Below are 22,140 nucleotides of genomic sequence, written 5' to 3'. Positions count from 1 at the left end.
TACAACATGGTCTCAAGTTCACAATTCATATTTTAAACAAAGGTTTGTCTACAACTACCTCACAAGGGGAAGCAGCGGGGCAGGCACTGAACTGTTCTCTGTGGTGACCAGTGACAGGACTTGAGGGAACAGTCTGAAGCCGTGTCAGGGAAGGTTTAGGTTGGATATCAGGAAAAGGTTCCTCACCCAGAGGGTGGCTGGGCACTGGAACAGGCTCTCCCAGGAAGAGGTCGCAGCACCAAGCCTGACAGAGTTCAAGTGTTTGGACAATGCTCTCAGGCACATGGAGTGACTCCTGGTGTCCTGTGCAGGAGTTGAGCTTTGATGATCCCAGTGAGTTCCTTCCAGCTCAGGACATGCTATGACTTCCCTGCTCTCTAGAGCTCCACCTGTCCCTTTTGCCAACAGGTGCCATAGTAACCCAGCCAAAACATCCACTGTGGCTAAGGAGAAGGGACATGACCAAGGTAAATAGAAAACTAAGTTGATCTTTAAGAGTTTGATAATTCAGCTGGAAAAGCATAGTGGCTGTCAGTAATGATCCTTCACAGGGAAAAGCAGAGGATTACAGATAAGGCATGGATACAAGTTGCATCACCAGGTATTGAAAGCAGTGGATTCCCTCCCTACATCAATTGGATGGCCCAGCAAAGAGTAAGAGGTGTTTTATTTGGCGTGATAGGAAGAGACAACAGATGGAAAAAGTCAAAGGAAGAAATTGATTTTTAAGAAGCTGATATTTCATCTGCAAATGTTAAGAATTGTTTTGAACAAATTTTATGGCAGAAATCACTACAATAATCCAGGAGTTACGTAGCTCTTAGTCAAGCAACATTTTCTGTTTCAGTTTTATAGTACCAGATTAGCAATATTCTCTTGACTGTAACATGTTCCTGGGGAAAAGGGGAGGAAGAGTTTTCTGAAGGAAATCTGTAGATACAGGACAGAACCTATTACAGATCAAACTAATAACTAAAATATATGGAGTGCTTAAGGTTCCCAAATCTCTTCAGTCCTTTTGCTTGAGTTCATACACGTAGTTATTCAAGGTGACTGCAGCAGTACTGTGTATTTCAGGGATGTGCAGCCAGTGCTATAACAAGCAGTGTAACAAGCAGACAGATTATTAAAAAAAACATCCCCCCAAATTTGCCCAAGGTTCGTATTTTGAAGGGTTGGGATTTTTTCAGTCCCTTAAGTAATGGTTTAGGTAGGTTGTAATGTTGCTACACAGTAGTAGAGCCAAGAAGTGACAATGAGTGCACATATTGTCTTTTATCACTTCAGCAGAGTTATTTTGTGTGAGGCAAACACTAACCTGACATCAGCTTTACCGTAGCTGTGATCCACTCATTGCCATGCTAAGCTGCTTGTAAAAACATAGAAAGAAAAAGCTGAAGGGAGAAAAAGCCTTTAAAGTACCTTACACTTACCACAGGCAGCTTTTTGATCATTTATTATTTAATGTTTGAGAAAATGGTTAATGTAAATGAGACTGCAAGTCTTGAACCTCAGCCATTCTCTGAATGTTTTATTGCAGATTTGTGGTTGGAGACCAAAAAGCTGCCCCGAGTTACACTTGGGGTGAATTTTGTAATATGAATAGTGTATTTCTACACAGCTTTCCAGTTGAAGGATGTCCAAGCATTTTGCAAGTTACATCACTTAAAGATGATTCTTGTCCCCTCTCCAGATCCTTTTAATTTTAAATATATTTTTATGAGAGCTGGAGGTGGTGGTGGGAAAAGAAACATCACTGTGCTTCAAGTGTGCGAACTGACGCCTCTGTTCATGTGCACTCCCTCCCCATTTCTTAATAAGGATAGCAAATATTTAGCCCTGTGAGATCCAGGCTGGGTGCTCAAGGGAGAGACTTGGTGCCAAGCACTTCCTCAGAGCAACACTGTAAATTAACCTGGTGCCAGTGTCTGCAGTGCCTCCCCTACACATGTGTGTCCTCCCCCTGGTCTTCTGTAGCTGGGTATGCAGGCACAGAGTGAACTGGGGGTCCCAAGGGGTCCAGTTCCTTCTGTGTCACTGCTCCCCATCTGTTGGCATGGAAAAACAGTGGTGTGGAGAGTGACCCCAGTTCAGATGGGGCCTGCTTCGACCACTGAGATATAAATAATGAGCCCAGCCAAAAGTATTACAGAGCTGCTAGTTGGTCTCAGCTGCCCCTGGAGGTTTGCTGCTACCAGCTCGTGTCCCAAATGGGTAAACAAAGCTCTGACAGGGGTAAAAGGTCCTACAGCTCTCCCAGATGATACAGTATCTGCCAAGAAATCTGTGAGACTCTGGTTCTCAGGCATGCTAAGGGCTAATTTCTGTTTTCTTAGCTCCCTTTAACCCCTCCCTTCTCTCCCAAACAAAAATAGCAGAATTTTAATAGAGATTTCAGCTCAGAATGCTCCTGTTCCCATCTGAGCTGGTGGAAAGTTCCATGTGTTGCTGTGCAGATACTGCCACGTTTTCATTGACTTGAGTCCAGTAGAACTAAGAGGAAACATCTGTGGAGTGGGATAGTTCTCTGTTTGTCCCAGAAATTAATTGCTTCTGCTGGGAGTGTCGAGAGGCTGCAAGCTGTGTACTAGAGATGAGGAGTCCAAAAACTCCTGCTAGGCTTCTACTCATGTTGCCTAGAAAGCACACACCTGCAATTTACCTGTTTCACAGGGACAGCATTCCCCTCAAAGCAGAGGAGGGCTAGACTGTAGGTCAGTGGACCTGGCAGATTTACCAAGCCCAGCAATCCCGTCAGTCCACGTTGTACAGCTACAGTTCAACACTAATTGTACAGTCTGGGGAGAAGAGGGGAGCTCATGCTGCCCTGTGGAGGCAGTGGGGAGGAGCGTGGTTGTGCCACCTGCAGTCAGGCTTTAAATGAAGCCTTCCTTCAGCACAGCCTGTGTAGAGACAAATTGGTGTGAGCCAGAGCTTGCTCACAGCTCCTGTGAGACTGGAGTGTGCAAGTCTCCCTTCAAGGGGTTTTGCACCTTGATTTGACACAGACAGTAGGATGTTTCTGCATTTGCTTTGTAAACAGCAGTTACCTGAGGCTTACGCACTTCTGCTAGGACTGCCTCCAGCTTTTCTTGTGAACTGCAGCAGATGCCACTGCCCTCCTCAGCAGCAGGGTGTTCTCCAGCCCTGCTGTGGCACTGCTTTACTTTACCAGTGGCCAGTGGCTCCCAGAGAGTGGAAGAAGCAAAGCTGTGACTGGTGAGACTGAGTGCTCCAGCCCTGACCCCAGAGCCTTGTTCTCCCCATTCCTTTAACACGCTGGAGAAAAATGCAAGAGCAGATTTGGCACTGGTACTGAATCTCTTCAGCCATCAGCCTCTCTCTGATTTCTCATTGCTCCCCAACCTCTCATCTCCTAGTGTACTCCTGCCCCATTGCACACCCTGCCCATGCAAGGCAGCTTTTCCTTCTGAGGCACAATGTGGCTGCTCCTGATAGCTGTGCCTCACAGAGGCTTCTTTTCCTTTTTCCTTCTTTTCCTTGGATCTGCATTTCTAGCTGTTTTCTTGGAGCTGCATTTCTAGCTATCCAGGAACAAAGATGTTTTTGCTGTTGCTGCAAAACATCGTTAGAATCTCAAACATGCTGCTAATGACTCCCTGGTGATGGTTTAAACCTCCATTTCATTGACTGGAACACTTTTTAATAAAGCTGTGGTTCTCTCTCAAGCTCTGTGAACATCTCTGTTGCTATCCTGATCTCAAGATTTGGCTAAGATGAGCAGCACAGGCTGAGTTTTCATGTCACACAATTTGTTGAGGAGATTTGATGACAGAGATCATCATAGTTGCTGCAGCCCCTTAGCTTGTACCTTCAGAGGGCTAAGAAAGATTCTAAGATCCTTTCTGATTTCCTTCACCCAGCTGGCTGTGGCAGGGACCACAGCCAAGCCAGTGTGCCCAGGCACTGGAGGTACTAGGAACCTCCAGCCTGCAGACCCTCCCTTCCAGAGGAGCTCTTTCACTGCCCCTTCTCTCTGTTTTGATGAATGGTAAGTTTGGCTATTGCTACAGCTGAAAATCTGTGGGTTGAAAAGTCATGATTCAAGTCCTACCTCTCTTTATTCCCTCCAGCAAAAGACCAACTTTAACTTAATGAAGCTTTTCAAGACCATGGATTGCTTTCTTTCTGCTGTCTGATCATGCAAACTTTTCTCTAAATTCAAAAAAGTAAATAATTCACAAAGCTGAAGTTGAAATTGTCTCATAATCCATGGTTCAGCATCCACAGCAATATGAAAGCAAACTAATGCTTTAGTTTAGAAGTGAGAACAACATGAAATAAGAGCCTAAGCTGACAGACCTGCTGTCTACTTGCCAGTCCAAAAATACTGACCATCAGGTTCAGTGCTGACCTCACTTGAACTGATGCTGTGACAGGCAGTGGACCTAGACAGTTAGGAATTCCTCCAGAGTTTTGGTGTTAAATTTAGGCACTTCACTTTTCCTTTGGCTGTTTGGACTTTGGGATCTGGGTGATGGGCAAGCACAAAGCATTGAAGACAGACAGATTACCTCTAGCCTACAGAAGCTACCATCTCCAGACAAAAGGGAGTGTGAGTCCTTTAGTGCAGCTCCTTTGCAAGCAGAAGGATTTTAAACAGCTGATACTACTTGAATTGCTCCACATTTGCATCTGGTTTAAAGCCCAAGGATCTACTGTAGAATGGATCCTACTGTCCTGTAGCCCTTGGTGTACATGGAGTAAGGATGTGAGCCGTGCTTAACATGGGGTATAATGGGAAGGTTCCCTTCTTAGGCTCAGCGCCAGTTTCCTAAAGTTGATGCTGGGGATAACATTTTGGCAAAATCCTTGGTTTCCCCCATCATTGTCCTTACGAAAACCACCCTTTCCTGAACTGTTATTGCATTTCTAATTGATTGGTCTCCAAAACAATGATCCATAGATTTGGCTCTCCATTTTAACCTGTTCCGATGTTTATGCTGGTGGAAATCAGGAACTATGCCAGCACAAGTTCAGGCAGCGGCTAATGAATATCAGAGATTTTCTTGTGCTAGCCCTACTTCCTCACAGAGTGTTACTTTCCAGTGCTGTTTCTCTCCTGTTCCCCACTGACACACGGATCTTACCCTTGCAGAGTGCATGTCACTGAATCACAGAACATTCCAAGCTGGAAAGGACCCACAAGGTGCATCAAGCCCGGCTCTTAAGTGAATGGCCTGTACAGGGACTCACAGCCCTGGCATTTTTAGCACCAGGCTCTAATGCACTGAGCTAATCTCAAGGGAGCAGAGGTGTGAATCCCAGTGTGCTGCCCCGGAGCCCTGAAAGTAAAGATGTTTTTGGGCCTCCCCTTTGCACTCCTGCTGTCAGTGCTGATGGGGCAGGCAGGAGCCTTCCCAGTGGAGGAGGAGCTTCAGGCAAAGAGCTGGCATCATTCAGCATTGGGTTGGCCTGCCTTTGAACTGGTGACTTAGCCCTGAAAGGCCAGGTCTGGTAATTGCTGATCTTGATAATAACCGTGTGAATACTGTTATCCAGTCCACCCTTGCACTTTCCAGCCATTGTGTGGCGGCGCTGCCTCATTTCTTGGCTTGGCCATACCTGCTCTTTTCCTAGGAGCCAAAGCAAAATAGCCTCTGATCTCGCTGCCCATTTCCTTGCCTAGCTGGGCACAAAATCACAGGTCTGCATTGCTGCCAGGAGCATCCAGCTTCCTTTCATGGGCTTATTCCAACTACTGTTTTGCTAACTGAAAGCCTTCCAAATTCAGCATCCCAGCCGACTTACTGGGTTTCCCAAAGCCACGTAAACTTTTCAGTCTGCTTCCCTGCGGCCCTGGAATGGTTTCCACAAGCATAGGTTCTTCTGCCCTCTTTTTTTCATTTCAAACCAGTTATCTTGCAATTAACAGGAGCTGCTCTCTCTCTAACCAGGAGTCCGGGCTTGCAACCAAGGAGTGAAGTGCCTTTACTGGGAAGTAAAATCCATAATTGCACAGATGTTAAAAATCATGGACAAAACCTTGGTTTCTTGGCATAATTTTAGTATTTGCTGATGACTTCCAGTTCTATTAGTTCATCTAATAAAAAGGATTACCTCTACTCGCTTCTCACACCTCTCTTAAATAAGAAGTGTGAATCATCGGGATCTCAAAAGCAAAGGACCATTGAGAGCCCCATTATTTAACTGGAACCTCTGGCTTCAGCAGGAGCTTGGGCAGGGGATGGCTGTTCCCTGAAGTATCCTCATGCTGGATCCAATGCGGCAACACTTCAGCTTGCTCCCATCAGCTGGATGGGCCAGGGTTTATGAGCTTTTGCAATGTCAAGGATTTTTATTTTCAGTCTACACTGGACAGAATTGGGGCAAAGCCCCCTGTGGATAGTGTTACAGCTGGAGACAAGTGTTTTGAGTCTACTTGTTTTCATTTTTCTCATTTTTCAAGAAAAATGATGGTGGCATGCAGCACAGGATCTGCTGGATGGTGCAGGGAGGGGTCTCCTTGGTGCAGACCTGTTCTTCAGGGACTAATGGAAAGTCACCCTGCCCTTCTTGTTTCATCTGGGCAACACTCTGGTTGGTCCCAGACTGGCTATCTGAGGTTAGGAATTGCTGTCAGACTCCACACCACAGCAATCTGTTTCATGGGCAGCAGTAAAGGGAGCATTTTGGTTTTTTATCCAGCTTGGCAGCACATAAAGCAAAGGCAGATGGGCGTATCTGTAGCCAAGGAAAACTGGGAGGTACTGAGTTGCCTACCAAAAGTACTTTGGAGTTTCAAGGAAAGGAAACGTGTGTGTATGTAGGTGTCTGGCATCTCTTGGGCTCCATCCATCCCATTTTGGGATAGTCCAAGCATGAGAACAGTAAATCCCCAAAATATGTATTTTCCGGTTTAAATTTGAGTGAGGGTTGGTGCACATGATAAAGAGCAGTGAAAATCAAATTGTTCCTTCTATGCTTCAAAAGCTTGGACTGTTCAAGTGGAACATCAGGGCAGGATTTTCCTTATTCAGCAGAAGTGTGAAGCAGGGTAACACAGTGGTTGCCAAACTAACTCATTGGCAGCTCTTTTTCCAGTCACATCCCTGTTTATCTCAGACCTTTTATGCTCCTGCAACTCCAGACGCTCACATTGTGCTGGGTGGCACCTTGCCTTAAATTATCAGAAAAGTTTTAAGGTTAATGGCTGATGTCTGGAGCTGATGTTTTGTTCTCCAAACTGCCCATCTTTCCTCCCTCTACATGAATTCCCTCCACTTGTTCAAACTGTGGGAAGGATTTACCTGCTTGAGCTGCAGCTGCTGAACAACCACACTATTCAAAAAAGCCATTGGTCTTGGCGTGGGCTGCAGAGCTGCTCAGCACAGCCCAGCTGGTCCGAGAAGCCAGCCTGGGAACCCGCAAAGGGGCCTTGGGGAGAATGGCTTTTTGTGGAATATGTGCCCCTGGTCTCACAAGTCCCACTGGAGATCCCATGGAGAAGCAATGACAGCAGGACCACCCTACAAAGCCACAGTGGGACTGCTTTTTAGAGGGGTAAGAGCCACCCTACCCTGTGAGCAAGGAACCGGGTGCTCAGTCCCCGCGGCCGCCCCTCTGCCTGTGCTGGTGCCCGCACGTCCCTCACGGCTGAGGGCGGCCCGCGGCCCCTCGGCCGCCAAGCGCTGTGTCACACCTCGCACCGCTGCTCCCATCGCTGACACACGAGATCAAACGCGTGGCGTTGTGCTAAAAGCCACGGGAAATCCTTCCAGCTATACTCCCAGCCTTTCCTTATGTTTAGGGTAGCAGACTGTCGGTACATTCATTCTCTCCCCCCGCCCCCCGCCCCCTTTTTTTGTAGCGTTATTGTTTTGGTTTTTTCTTTTTTAACAAAAACAAGCGGCGTGCTAAGAACTGCAACCCCTCTGTGAGGTTTTCAGCCTTGGCCGGAGCCGCCGGAGCCCCCCCGGGGCCGGGAGGCTGCGCTGGCCCGGGCTCAGCGGGAGGCTTTCTGGGACGGCCATTCCCGACTCCAGCCGGTGTCCGGGCTGTGTGTGAGGGCAGAGCCGCCGCAGCTCCGCTCGCACCGGCCGGCAGCGGCATGGCGCTCCGCGGAGCCTGCCTCCTCCTCTGCCTCCTCTCCCTCGCCCAGCTCTCCGACCAGCAGAACGGCAAAGCCCGGCAAAAACCGGCGGCTCCCAAGAAAGGTAAGGGGCAGCGGCAGCTTCCTTGCAAGGAAGACTTGCAGGGCTTGCGGGGGTTGCAGTCAGGCCACTTGTCTGGGCATTTAACAGTGCTTTAGTGAGACTTCATGAAAAATATCTGAAAACCTAATAAAGCGCCTTCCTCGCCCCTGCCTCCGTGGGAACGATTGTGCAGCTCTTCTATAAAATAGTGAGGGTATGGAAACGGCTTTTGGAAGTTCCCACCTTGAATAAATTTGTTTGGACAGCTTAGTTTGAATTTGAAAGGAAACGTGTTTTCCGTGTTCTCTCTAAGGTTCATCCCAAGCTTTTCGTCTAATAAACTCTCCCTTTCTATAACCCCCTCACCCTTTGTCATTCATTTTTCAGAAGCAAGTAAGTGGCAGATGACAGACAATTTTGGAGATTAGAGCAGGCAGAAAATATCCAAGCCATTAAGCATCAACAGGGTTCTTCATTTAAAACCGCTGGCCTCGGGTGTGTTTCACACCGGACACGAGCTCTGACTACTCAGGCTTGCCAGACAGCAGTGCACACACAAAGGTGCCTGGGTTTTCTGTTCCCTAGGGGGTTTGTTTCGCCTTTTCTTCTCCTGTTTTCCTCCTGTCCCATCCTTGACTCAGTGCACATGAAGCAGAGGAGCAGCAGGTGAGGTGAGGAGGCAGCATGTGAGCTTGCCTGCCTGCCTAATGTGTCTGACTGCAGCCGCCTGGGCTTGGACCGCTCCTGGCAGGCACTTTCCTTCTTGGAATGAAGTGGGGAGCAAGGAAGAAGCATCCCTGGAATTCACTTGGCCAGGCTGCTGTCTTACACTCACCCAGTGGCTATTTTTGTCAGATTCCACCCTTGAGAAATCTCTGCCTTTTCTCCCATTAGATCTTTCTATGAATTCACAAACTTAGCTGCTTATTCCATATTTTGTTCTGCAGGACATGTAATAAGAGAGAAAACAGTCTGACTGTTTTCTAGAGCAAAAAGTACCCCCATGGGCTCATATAGGGCACATACATGCATTGCACTCACTGGAGGTACCAGGAGAGAGACATTTCTTAAAGAAATCCTATTTTTCTCTAGGTGTCATTGCAACTGCTGTTTGTAATGGATTAGTGACAACAAGGTGGGAGAAAAATCTCCTTTTTGACAGGAAAATTTGGCTCTGATTTAAAAACTTTTGAGGGGGGTGTTCTGAAAATCAAGCCGTCTGGACCAGCTGGTGGCAGGTTTTAGTCAATTTCTTTTCGAAGGAGAGGTCATATTTTCTGTGGAGGAAAGGGAAAAACCCAGCAACTTGGCATTTTTTGATCAGTCCCATCCAGCCTCATAGGGAATCAGCTGCCCTGCCTTTACTGGAAACTTCCAGTATTTTTTGATTAATGTTTTTCGGATTTTTACCAGTGCATGAGGGTAGGACAAGAAGGAGAAAAGCATTGAAAATCCCCTATGAAGCTCCTCTTCATCTTACATCCAAGCCTGCCCACCCAGCCACCACAGGGGCCAGGGCTCAGCAGCTTCTACTCTGAACAATGGCAGGACAGCTCCATCTCATCCTCATCCAGGCATCCAGTACCCCCATCCTGGTTCCAGCCCTGCACTTTGCCTGGGGAGGGCAGGAAGAGTAAAGCCACTGGGTGGTTGGGGTGTTTGGCTGGATTTTTTTTTTAATCTATGCAACCAAACCACAAATGTTAGTAGAGAAAGCATTGGTTTAAGCCAAGCTTTTTATGGTTTTTTTTTTTCCTTTTTATTTTCCTTTTTTTTCTTTTTGGTTTTTTTTTTTTTTTTTTTTTTAATCTATGCAACCAAACCACAAATGTTAGTAGAGAAAGCATTGGTTTAAGCCAAGCTTTTTATGGTTTTTTTTGTTTTGTTTTGTTTTGTTTTGTTTTGTTTTTTGTAATTATTGCTTACATTTGGATCTGCTTCAGAATGAAAAATGATGCTATTTCAACACGAAAAAGCCAAACCATAGTATTTAGAAAATGCTGAGACAGCACATTCACTTTGCCTGCTTTTGTGGTTTCCTCTTCTAAGTACTCCCCAGTTATTGTTCCAAATGCAGTAGCTCAGCACACTCTCCCTAAGCCCCAGTGTCTTGGGGTACAGATGGGATTTTTCCTTGTCTGGCAGCTCTGGAGGTCTCATCCAAAAGAATGCCCATGGGAGGCAGGCACTGGCATGAGGGTGCACACATCAGCCCTGGGGGGGCTCCCCTTGGTCACAGGTGTGGTGGGGTGCTGGGATCATCTTTGCACAGCTCTCACATGTATTTCTAAGGTAACTGGAGACAGAAGTCAGAGTCTGGATGTTTAATTCATTGGGTAGGGACTAATTTGGGCTTCTCGCCTAATGCCACCTACTGCCCAAAATTTCAGTGTGTTCTTGTCTGGGTCCTCTTCCCTGCAGATGCTTGTGAACATTTACACTGCTCTAAATCCAGTGTGGGTGTGTTCAGTCTCCTCCTTTGATCCAGGGACAGACTGCAATATGGGACTTGACTGTTCCACTTTGTACCTTTGAAGAAATGCCTGGTGTCTAAAGAAATACTGGTGGCCAGAGAGCTTTGATGACAAACATTGTGAACCAGAGCAATGCTCATTCCTCTGGGGGACAGAAAGCTGTTTGGATCTCCAGGCAAAGCTAAGAAACATGTATATATATCCAAATTTCATACAGGAATAGTTAAGACATTAAAATTAAGTACAGAGGGATTTGTTTGTTATTCAGTATATAATTAGAATGGGTGAGAGTTCCCATTTGTAGCTTTAAATACATTCCTGGCCAGGGTTTCAAACCAACAGACTATTTTGACCCACAGTTCTGTGAGTCTCTTTTTGATCTTGCCTCTGCCCACACTTAATCCTGCTGCTCACGGTCCTGCACAGGGACCCACTGCAGCTCCCACGGGATCATCAGCATGCCAGCTTCCATCACAGGAAACCCGACTGTAAACAGGCTTGATCCCAGGCTTCAGGTGGTGGGTCTTGAGGGAGTGACAGCATTGAGACAAAACCCCATGGCAGTAAAATAGCACAATGTCTGTTGGTGTAGCCATGGTCCTCACTTTATAGCTGAGGGGTGAGTCAGCCAGTCCTGGTTCTGTGTGAGATATCCCAGCAAATGCAGTGCTGTAGGAGCATCTTGTGGCCCAGGATTTGGAAATAAGGTACTGAAAAGGGACAGGGCTCTTAGGTAGTTACCAAGGATACATGTCTCCTCTCATGGCAGGGACCCTCAAGGTGGGAACCCACCAGCAAACCCAGCTGGAACACTGTGAGGAGCTGCCCCAGCAAGACTCATTGGCAGTGTCCTGCCGTGGCCTTTGGATGTTACTTAAACCTCAGAACATTTGTTCTGCTGCAAGACAGGCTTGCACAGGAAAAAAACCCGTGATTAATTAACCATTTCCCACAAAGTGTTTTCATCAAAGGCAGCAAAATAATATTTAGTGTCTCAGTGTTAAGTGAATCCATTAAAGTTAATTGAGCAATGAGTAAAGCTGCTTAATGCCTCCTCCCGATGTGTCTGGCTTTTCATATTCGTGGCACCATGTAATCTTGGGTTGGTGGTTTTGATCTGCACCCAGGCTGCTTCCCTACTTGCCTGCCTTGATGCCTCATCTCCTTGGCCCTCAAGGAAGCCCCTCCTACTGCATTCATGGGCAAACTGTCCCCTTTCCGTTCACCCCAGGAGAGGTACTCGATGCTTCCGACATGAGAACTACTAGATGCATTCAAGAGCCTCTTTGTCCAATCTCCCACCGCCTTCAAGGTGTAAATGGTCCCTTTGCTCCTGTCTAGGAGAAATCCAAATACTGTTTCATAACTGGTTGGAGCTGTTGCAGAAGCAGCACACCTAGCAAGATGTAGGCTTTAAGAGCCAGCTCTCCAGCCAAGGAGGTGTCTTTTCACAGCAGGAGAGCAGCTCTGGACATGTTTGGGTACCTGCCACTGAGGGTGATGAAGGTGGAGATGAGGCAGAGGCAGCTGTGGTGGTCTAAAGGATGGTGTGGTTGGTGGGCAGAGGCTGGTGGCTGGTGGTGTAGAGGCAGACCTGGTGGAGGTAGGATCTGCAGTCCTTCCAGCCCCTTCCTGCTGAGCATCAGCCTGGTGAGCAAAGTGCTTTCCTACCAGCCTGCCAGTGACAGCAGACAAGAGGTGGGTGCAGCCAGGAGTGCACCCAGAGAACATCATGTGTTAGGGTGTTTAAGGGAAGCCAGGAGGGTATGCTGTGAATAGAGAGAGAACATGTTTTTGAGGAGTCTGAAAAAAAATAAATCCAGTTCATCATTAGCTTCAAGTTGCCCACAAAACATTTGTGTGTGTCAGGACTTCGGTTCAGGCAGGGGTGTCCTCCTGCATTTTGGGAGTTCAGCCCCAGTGCAGCACCACCCTTGATGACTGCTCTACACAGGGGTGCCAGTGACAAGCCTACATGTTGCAGTGCTCATGTGACTTCTTCCCCAGCACTGCCAACCCAAAGGGTTACCCCTGCAGCTGGAAGACACACGGAATCCATAGTCCCAAAACCTGAACCAGGAAAACAAGGTTGTAATTGATATTGAACCCCGGCTTTCAAGCAAACACACATTCTGATGGATGTGCAAGGGGACACAGGTGCTGACTTTGTGGATTCCTTTTGTTTATCCTCCTCTGAGGGCAAAGAAACATGGAGTTTTGATGATAGGAACAGATTTGGTTGCCTCCCTTGGGATACAACCAATATTTGTGCTCTTTCTTTGGTTTCTCCAACAGATGGTGTGAGCCTCAAAATGATTGAAGACCTGAAGGCTATGATTGACAACATCTCTCAGGAGGTTGCTCTACTGAAGGAAAAGCAAGCACTCCAGACAGGTAAAGGGCTTGCTGAAGAACACACGACTTTTACTTCAAGAGTGGAGCTGCTCATGAAGTGACTGCAATTGCTTCACATGTCTTAATGAGAGATGCCCAAGCACCCCACAGCAACAAGCCCACCATGGGGAGGGTTGGGGGATCAGAACAGAGTGTGGGTCTCTGCAATTCCTCTGGGCTGGTGAACCTCCTTGGGCAGTTAATGACAGGAGCTGTGCAGTGTGGGGCCCCTCTCTTAATGTGCCTCCCATCTGGATATTCCTGTGATGCTAAGCCAGATGTTCATTTTCCTTTATGAGGTGGAGGGATGGGATTTGGATTAGTCTGTGCTTTAACCAAATGCACCTTACTCTGTTGTCTGAACCCCAGTGAAATGGCAACCTGGTCTCCTATGCACACCATGGTATTGCACTGCACTGCAGGGCAGTCCTGCTTCATTAAACACACACAGAGGACAGTTCCAAAATGTCCATCTTCCAGATGTACTCCATAGTTATTCTGTGCAAACTTCACTGACATGAGTAGGAGTAGGATTTGCAAAACATGAAGCAGAAATGAGATGAAAATGCAAATTAAGGAGATTTTTCTCCTTAAAAGAAAAGGAACACAAGCAAAATCAAGGCTTTAGTTCCAAGCTCACATTCATTGAGAAGTAATTGGTTTGGATATTAATGTGTGGCTCTGATTAGGTATTGTTTAGCTACAGTACCCTGCACTCTAAAGGTTTAAAGCTTAAAGAAAAACAAAATAAACTGATATCCTTAAAACCAAAATCAGAGGCAAGTAGAAATTTCCTCTGAAGACCTCAAGCTATGCAAGCGCAACGCTTCTGATCAAAGCTTATTAAAAAATACTTTTTTTCATCTTGCATAATTAAGATGATTTAATTGGCATGCAGGCTTTTTCCCAAAACACTCCAACACCCGGCAGTGCTCATGACAAACCATATTTCCAACAAATTCATCACAGAAGGAGTAGCATTGGCTGGGGAAGAACAAGGCCAGGGGAAGGGGCAGGAGGACCATGTTGTGCCTCTGCTCCAGCAGCAGCAGAGCCCAGAAGGGTGGCAGGGGCACCCCAAAAATCCATTTCACCCAGTGATTTGCAGAGAGGGAGGGCACATCCCCATGACTGTGTCCTACCCTGCATAGGAGGAAAAGGCACCCTTGGAATCCTGTGCTGCTAAGGGTCACTGTGCAGCCTAAGAAATTAAGCTTGTCATTTGGCCGCTGCATTTGCAGCTGCTGCCTCTTCCTGGGCACCATTTTAAAACCAAATTCTCTTTCTATCTTTTTTATTCTGTTCGTGTGGTAACCTCTCAGTTTGCCTGAAGGGCACCAAAATTCATCTGAAATGCTTTCTGGCGTTTTCGGAGACCAAGACGTACCACGAGGCCAGCGAGAACTGCATCTCTCAGGGCGGCACGCTCAGCACGCCGCAGAACGGGGAGGAGAACGACGCCCTCTACGACTACATGCGCAAGAGCATCGGCTCGGAGGCCGAGGTCTGGCTGGGCCTCAATGACATGGCCACGGAGGCCAAGTGGGTCGACATGACGGGCAGCCCCATCCGCTACAAGAACTGGGAGACTGAAATCACCACCCAGCCCGACGGTGGCAAGCTGGAAAACTGCGCGGCTTTGTCGGGGACCGCCAACGGCAAGTGGTTCGACAAGAGGTGCCGAGAGCAGCTGCCCTACATCTGCCAGTTCATGATCGTGTAGTGGCTTGGCCTCCCCCCTGCCCACCCAGCCCGGTCTCCACCCTGGGCAGCAGGATGATGAATCTGTAGCTGTGTGTACGCCTCCACGTCCATCCGCACGCCCACACGCACGTGTTCGCGCAGTAGAGTCACCCTTTGCAGAGAGAGTCGCCGCGGCTCGCTAGCGGGCTATAGAGCCCTAGAGCATTTCCTTTGGTCACATCCAGCCCTGTTCACAGCTGCACTGCTCTTCCTAAGGCACGATTGGTAGATATATATTTTTTTACACAGGGAATTTATTAGGACAGCTCAGTTGTTCCAGCAAAGAACCAGTGCACAGAACCAGTGCAGCAGTCCAGCCTGGCATACAGCTGCCTCGGCCGGCCAGGGCTGTCGCTCTGCAGTGTCCTTTCCCATTTTGCTGGGCTTTCACCAGCACAGGCATTTTCTGCTTTCTTCTCTTGTTTTGCTTCCCCATAAGCCCTGGCAGCAATTTGTGAGAGTTCCATGATCCTCACAGTTCAGCCTTGTGAGGATCGAGGTCCTGTCTCAGCAAGCAGAGGGAGCTGCTTCTGCTTTGCATTGAAAGATGCAATTTGGCTTATTTGGTAGGGTACCAGCTGCTCAACTAGTCAAATTACATGTCTAAATTAATTAGCAAGTTACAGGCATGTTTGGTCCTCTTCTCATCAGCTAGAAGCCAGTTCCACTGACTTCAGTGGGAGAGCAAGGCCCACTGTCAGATCCTTTGGAAAAAAAACCCATCAAAAGCTTTATTTGTACTGCAGTATCAAGGGGAAAGCAGCAAAGATTGGAGTACAGTTAGTCAACAATATTACTAGAAATAGAAGATGTGTGTATTACACAAATAACATAAATGTAATACTCTTACAGAGTGTGCTGCTATATAAAAATAGCTATATATTGAAAACAAGCCCCGGGACAGCTCACTCCAGCAGCTTTAGGAATGACCTGACCTGTTATATAATAGGAATCCAGATGAACTAGTCCAGTCTTTGCTGGTTCTTGGCAAACATAAATCTGCTGAGCACTGTTTGTGCCAATATTGTCATGCCCAGCTGAAGGCCTGACCTCAGTGAATTTTACTGAGAAAAGGTTTAAAGTAAAATAAAACCAAACCAAAACAAAAAAAGCAAAACCAAAACCAAACCAAAGCAAAACAAAGCAGAAAAACTCCAGTCGTGGGAAAGAAGTGCAGGTCACCCTGGCAGCTTAAGAGAGCTTTGCTGGCTGTTGGCTAAAAGGTATCAGTGGTTCTTTTCAGTCCAGTGCTTGGCAATAACCCCTCCAGTTTGGGTCTCACACCCTGCACTTCCAGGTTGGAGGTGTCAAGACAGGATCCTGCCCGTGGGACAGGTATTCCAGTTTGCTGCTTTGTTTAAAAGCAGCATGGTGGTAGGTCTTCCAAGCCATTAAGTCTGATCCAAGCTGGAAACACACACACACACACACAAATGCAGAGTGCACGCTTCTGAGGTTGTCACTATTGCCAAACTCTCTGCTGTTCAAATGACTATAAAATAAAAATATCTCTATAGCTTGCTGAAGGAATGGAGTTGTGTCAATGTGATTGAAGTGGTTTCTTGTCTTTCTCTTTAGAGCAGCTCCAGGGATATATCTGAAGGCTGGAGATAACAAAGGCAGAGGGGGAAAATCAGGAAGTTAAAGCCTCCCACCCTGTAATACACTTTATAGGATTCTCCCGCTCCTGCCCTGTTATCATCCCAGTCACATGTCATACACAGGATACAGGCAAGGAATCCTTTTATAGGAAAATAAGATTTCCTTCATTTCCTCCCTTGCTGCTGGCAAATTTCATTCTGAAATACAAGCTAGCCCAGAAGGAAGGTCCCTCCCTCAGCCCTGTTTGGCACTGGGGGAGGTGACACCTCAGGTCCCAGCACGGAGCCAGTCCTTCCCAGGCTGCCTCCCACCTCCTCCGCAATGAGCAGAGCTGCAGTGGTACCAGGAGTCCCTCTCCTTCAACCACTAAGGTGGTGATGACTTCTCCCTCCTCCTGCTCTCCAGCATCCCATGTAGGAGAGAAGACCATCCATGTAGAAGACAGTGCCTCACACCAGTCTGTGAGGTTTCAGCTGCTGCAGGACTGCATGTGAAATTAGGTCTCTTTTGCACAGCCCTCCAGTGAGCGTTACTTTGGACCCTGCTCCTGATGTTTTCCAACTCTCTGCTGTAGATCATGATTACATTCTACAAGCCAGCTTGTCTCAGTATAAATCCTCTAGTTCTTTTGGCAGATGTTCCCTCCATGTTTTGAGATACACATGAAGGCAAAGCAGCAATGCTGGAAGCATTGCTGGCTTTAATCCTGACTGGTCATAAACCACAAGGTCTTAAAACACAAATGTGTGGTCAGAGAAATAAGCAGAGTGCTTTTATGGAAAGAGGAACAGTGTGAAAGCCATGGATCCTGCAATGCTGAGCTTCAGGGAAGTTGTGGGTGCTGGAGCTGGACCATCTTGGTATGGAGTGTGAATCTGAAAAACAGCCATGGAGATGGATGCCAAAGGATATTCCCAGAGAGGACATGAAGAAGTCAGTCTGTCAAATCTAAAAAATAACAAGTTGCTCTCAGCAGATTTCTTGCTCATATCTCTCTTGCTCTCTGTTTTCACAAAGCTAAACTCCTGCCAGCACCATTTCTTATAGATGTTTTGCTCTTCTGAAGCTGGGAGGAGCACAGGGAAGGGTGGCTTTGTCCCTGCCATACTTGTTGGGTCAAGGATGACAAAACTGACCTTGCAGTTTCAGTGCTACGTTTATAGTTTCCTGTTATTCTTAGAATCTTCTTACTTTACAATATGAACTACAAATTTTCTTTGAAAAGCCAAAGAGGAGGAACTTCTAGAAGATTCCTCATCCTTGCTTACCACAGCAATGTTGTTTTATGTGTCCAACCCTGTATTTTGTGGTCCCAGGGAATGCCAGGTTGGAGGGATTGAACGGGGGGGACAGCCACTGGCTGCCTCCATAGGGAAACTGTCCTGAGCACATGTGGTCCATCTGCTGGGGGCCAGAACAAGCATCACTCTTTGGATCTTCCACTAAGTCCCTTTGGCACTCAAGCCAGAGTGGAACATCTGCTGTCCATGAAGTGTGGTCTCAACCAAAGGCATGCAGACTAATGGAAAGAACCCTCAGCTCTTCCCCGAGGAAAAGGAAATGTGGAAGTGATCATGTCTGAAACAATGTATTGTGATGCCTGCAATCCCTAATGAACAACACGTTATTAAAAATAGAGGATGTTGTGTAAGGCCTTGTGCCCACTGGTGGCACTGCTCAGCTGCTTGTGGCTCTGTGACACAGCAGAGGAAAGATGAAGCATGAAATGTATATACATTTATATAAACAAAAGAAGTAAAAATACTGGGTGAGCCTACAGGAGTTCCCTCAGCACTACGCCATCCGCAGTTGACTTCAACAGAGCTGTGCTAATCCACCCCACTGATGGCCCCCACCCCAGCACAAGGGCCAGAAGAGCACGGTATTCACACACCTCAGCAGCCAGGTTGCTTTTGGTTTCAGTCAGTGAAAGGTCTGGGTAGGCAAAGGTGGGTAAGAATTTGGGAGCTGTGAGCCAAAAGCTTGTTTGGGGCCTTGAGCACTTCTGTGGCACTTGGTAGTGCTAACAAGACACCCCACCCCACGCCCCTGTTCCTTGTGCATGCCCACCCAGCCCGGGTGTTACTCAGGCCGGAGGTTCTCTGCACGTGAGGTGCACCCTCTGCCTGTCACCCTTTGCAAGGAACAGTCCATCAACTGCTCCTGCCTGGCACAGAGGGAGCAAACCCCCCCTCTGGGGCTACAGAATTGAGACCTTTGGGAGAATGAACCTCAAAAGAGAAGGACCTCCTCTGCCCCTGAACCACTGAGTCTTGTGATTCCTGTTGGCTTTACTGCTCACTCCTGCTCCTGTGCAAGCACTGAACCCCACTGCTAGTCTCTCCTTTTACAAATAAAATAAAAAGCTAAATTAAAGTTACATTTCTCCATCTCAGAAGACACCATAGACAGGGAAGAAGCACAGATCTGAGATTCAGCAACAAGGCTAAACCAAAACACCCTTGGGACCATAAATATAAACCTGTTGGGGAGGGGTCAGTAAACGAATGGAGAGCATAAAAATAAACTCCTTTGGGATAGATGATAGGATATCAAGCTGTGGTGTACAAAACAAAACAAAAGGTGGTTTATTGCTTTTATATATAGAAGCATCCAGAGGGAGTCCAAAGGTAACAGCTGGGGACTGTTCCAGATACAGCTGAGAACAAACCACAACTATTTTAGCCTCACACCCAGCAGCCCCTCCACTCTGTGCTGTGCTGTGCAGACAGGTCAGCGTCTGCCTCACCTCCCTGTGACTCCCCTGTCCTGCTGTGCTGGAGCCTGGGGCCATCCAAGCTGGCAGCAGCCACAAGGAACCCCAGGGCCTGCAGCATCCCTCCAGGAAGGAAAGAGAAACCCAAGATGCTGTGCTGCCAAGAGATGAGGCCAGCTGCTGGTCACCAAACCTCAGCCCTTTTTGAAAGCTGGCCCTGAGCCTGAGGCAGGGAGCACAACACCTGAGCTGCTTGCCAGCCTTGAATGGAAAGCATGTCTCAAGAAGCTGTGTTTAGAAAACACTGTTTGGAAAGCACAGCAGCTTGTAAAAGAAAATGCTGGAGGGGAGATAAAACCTACAACCCCCACTGCTTTGCAGAAATGCCCCACAGACAGCTTGGTTTCCCACCGCAGTGTCAGTGACTTTTATTTCTATCATGCCCATTAACAAGGATCCCAAAAGTGAGATCTCTGACATTCAATAGTTTACCCTGTTTCTGTGTTACTCAGGACTAGTGAGGCCACATCTGGAGTGCCAGGTCTAGTTTTGGGCTCTCCAGTACAGGAGGAACATGGACCTAGTGAAGTGAGACCAGGAAAGTAGAAAAGATTTGGGGAACTCTTGTGTGAGCAGAGAGCAAGAGCTGAGACTGCCCAGCCTGGAGAAGAGAAGGCTCAGGGGATCTCATCTTAAATGCCTGATGGGGAGGGTAGAGAAGACAGAGCCATGGGCACAAACTGGAATACAAGAAATTCTGCTTGAAGAGAAGAGCATCATTTTTCTCTGTGAGGGTAGTCAGGCCCTGGCACAGGTTGCTGAGAGAGGCTGTGGAGCCTCTATCCTTGGAGACACTCAAAGCCTGGCTGGACAGTGAGACCTTGCTCTGAGCAGGAGGTGCAATCTGGTCATATCCAGAGGTCCCTTTCAACTTCTGTGCAAGCACAGCCACTGAGCAAGGGATCCTACATAACATATTCCTCTTCTACTGTCACAGGAGAAAAACAGGCATTTCAGGAGGAGACAGCTGACCTCAGACACCTGATGGACGAGCTGTCATGTAAACGCCTTCCTGCAGAACAAGGTTAGCAAGAAAGCCAATAAAATAATCCCTTGTGGGAAGTGATTTCTACACTGTAGTGCTGCCAGAGCTCTAGATACTAACTAGGTCTTGCTGCTCTGCCAAGTGTGATCAGCAGACAAGAGCTGAAACTTCATTTAGTTATTCAACCAGAAGGAAACTGGAAACAAACTCCACCAAGTCACCAAAAAGAAAGTGAAATATATATTTTTTAAAAATATTAAATGTTCAATCCAGCCACTCAGTTCAGGAGTGCATAGATGAAGATGTGATTCTGATCAACTACAGTGAAAAATTTGCTTTACTTTTAGAGCAGAACAGTCCAATGGCAGCTTGAATTTCATCTGGATTCATGTACAATGTGGACATTGCTCTGTCACTGGGAAGGCTTTGATCCAAAGCCCTGAGTGTCAAACCATGCTGACATGGGGGATCCAGACCCCAGGGGATGGGCAATGGCACAGGTCCCGCTTGTCTGAGCACCAACACATCTTTGTGGTGGTGTTAGCTACATCAAGGTAGCTCTCACACTTTGTTCTATAATACATCAGAGCAGAAAGCCAAACCCCCAAGTGACCTTAAACCAATCAAATTTTAGAAAACCCTCAAAGAATTGCACTGATTATAAACAAGGTTAAACAATTGGTTCCATTGAAGACTGAGGACTTGGAAGGAGCTGTGTAGGTGGGGTGCTGTGTACCTACAGTGAATGACTGACAAGTTTTGTACCCAGCCAGGAAACTGAACTTGCTTTCAAAAAAGAAGAACATCAATTAGCGGGGTTTGTTCCTAAATTAAAATGTATGCACCAAAAAAGAATGCAAACACAGGAAGTAATTGTAGTGTATCGCTGGAGAAAGGTAAACTGAACTGAAAGCACTCCTGAAAGCACAGTACTAGGGAAAAACCTTACAGATAAAATATTGAGAGCTTGAAAACAACCAGAAATCATCATTAACTTTGCCTTCTTTTAAACATTCAGAGAAATTGTTTGCCAGCCTCTATGAGTAGCCTATTTTTAAGCCTGCTGAAACTACAGCCGTGGGTAGTGTTCACAGCCAGATATAAAACCGCCTTCATGACTTTGATCAGGTGATAAATGTCCATTAAAGAAGGAGAGCAGACAGCCCTGAAGGCCACACTGCAGTGAGCAAAGCAAATATTCAGCCTTTGATTAATGTGCTAATGAGGGAGCTGGGATGACCCTGGAGGTCCCTAGAAAATCTTGGTCTTGAGTCTCAGGAACTGGCTGCATCAGGTGAGGCAGAGCTCAGTAGTGAGATACTGCCTTGTGGTCACCATCCTCTCACCTTCCCTGCAGGGCAAACAACACCACTCCTTTCCTGCCCTCCTTGCCCTTTCCCAATGCCTGAACTCACACTCCTTGAGAATGAAAGTTGATAGTTCTAGAGACAGGGACTTTAAGTTGCAATAAATTTATGTATTAAAAAAGCAAGAGACATTGTGGCTATAAAAGCTCTGGACCTTTGTTGTATTTTCATGTCTCAGGAAAATAAGATATACCTGAAAAAAAATAAGATATACCAGAAAAAAAAAAAAGATATACCAGAATGAGGTGAAATCCTCTAAAAGGAAAAAATCTCTAACCTCAGAACAAGCCCTAAGTTTCAGCTTAATGATCAAAATTAAAACTGATACCTGAGCCTTCAAGAGCGAAGGGATGCATTGTTCTCATCTATCTTTTTCTCCTTCGAGGTGGCAGCAAGGGGAATATCTCTCCTTTGTTTTGCTCCTCAGTGACAGAAAGCCACCAAGTCATGACCTAAAGCACAGTGTGAATTGGTGGAGAAGTTTCTACTACAGTCAGTGTTAGTGAAGCAAGCACAGATTTTGTAAAGCATCTTGGAAAAAGGTCACTGGTAGAGATAGGATCCATTGCACCTTTCATGGACCTGGGTTATTGTTCTGCACCCTTCCACCTAATTTGGTGTATAATTAGTTGTTACTTATACA

At 46.9% G+C, this 22,140-nt stretch overlaps 1 protein-coding gene across 1 annotated transcript; it reads left to right on the top strand.

Moving 5' to 3' along the window:
- The first annotated feature begins 7,872 nt into the window (after positions 1–7,872).
- CLEC3B (C-type lectin domain family 3 member B) lies at positions 7,873–16,297 on the top strand. Its single transcript, XM_039715206.1, has 3 exons — positions 7,873–8,177; positions 12,926–13,024; positions 14,347–16,297. Exons 1-3 carry the CDS (start codon positions 8,072–8,074, stop codon positions 14,745–14,747), a joined length of 606 nt encoding a protein of 201 aa, XP_039571140.1. The 5' UTR covers positions 7,873–8,071; the 3' UTR covers positions 14,748–16,297.
- The last annotated feature ends 5,843 nt before the right edge of the window (positions 16,298–22,140 follow it).

Source organism: Passer montanus, unplaced genomic scaffold (assembly GCF_014805655.1).
Source record: "Passer montanus isolate IOZ18808 unplaced genomic scaffold, ASM1480565v1 scaffold32, whole genome shotgun sequence".
Taxonomy (NCBI): Eukaryota; Metazoa; Chordata; class Aves; order Passeriformes; family Passeridae; genus Passer; species Passer montanus.
The sequence above is the reverse complement of the archived record's forward strand: the minus strand, read 5'-3'. Positions and strand labels throughout refer to the sequence as shown.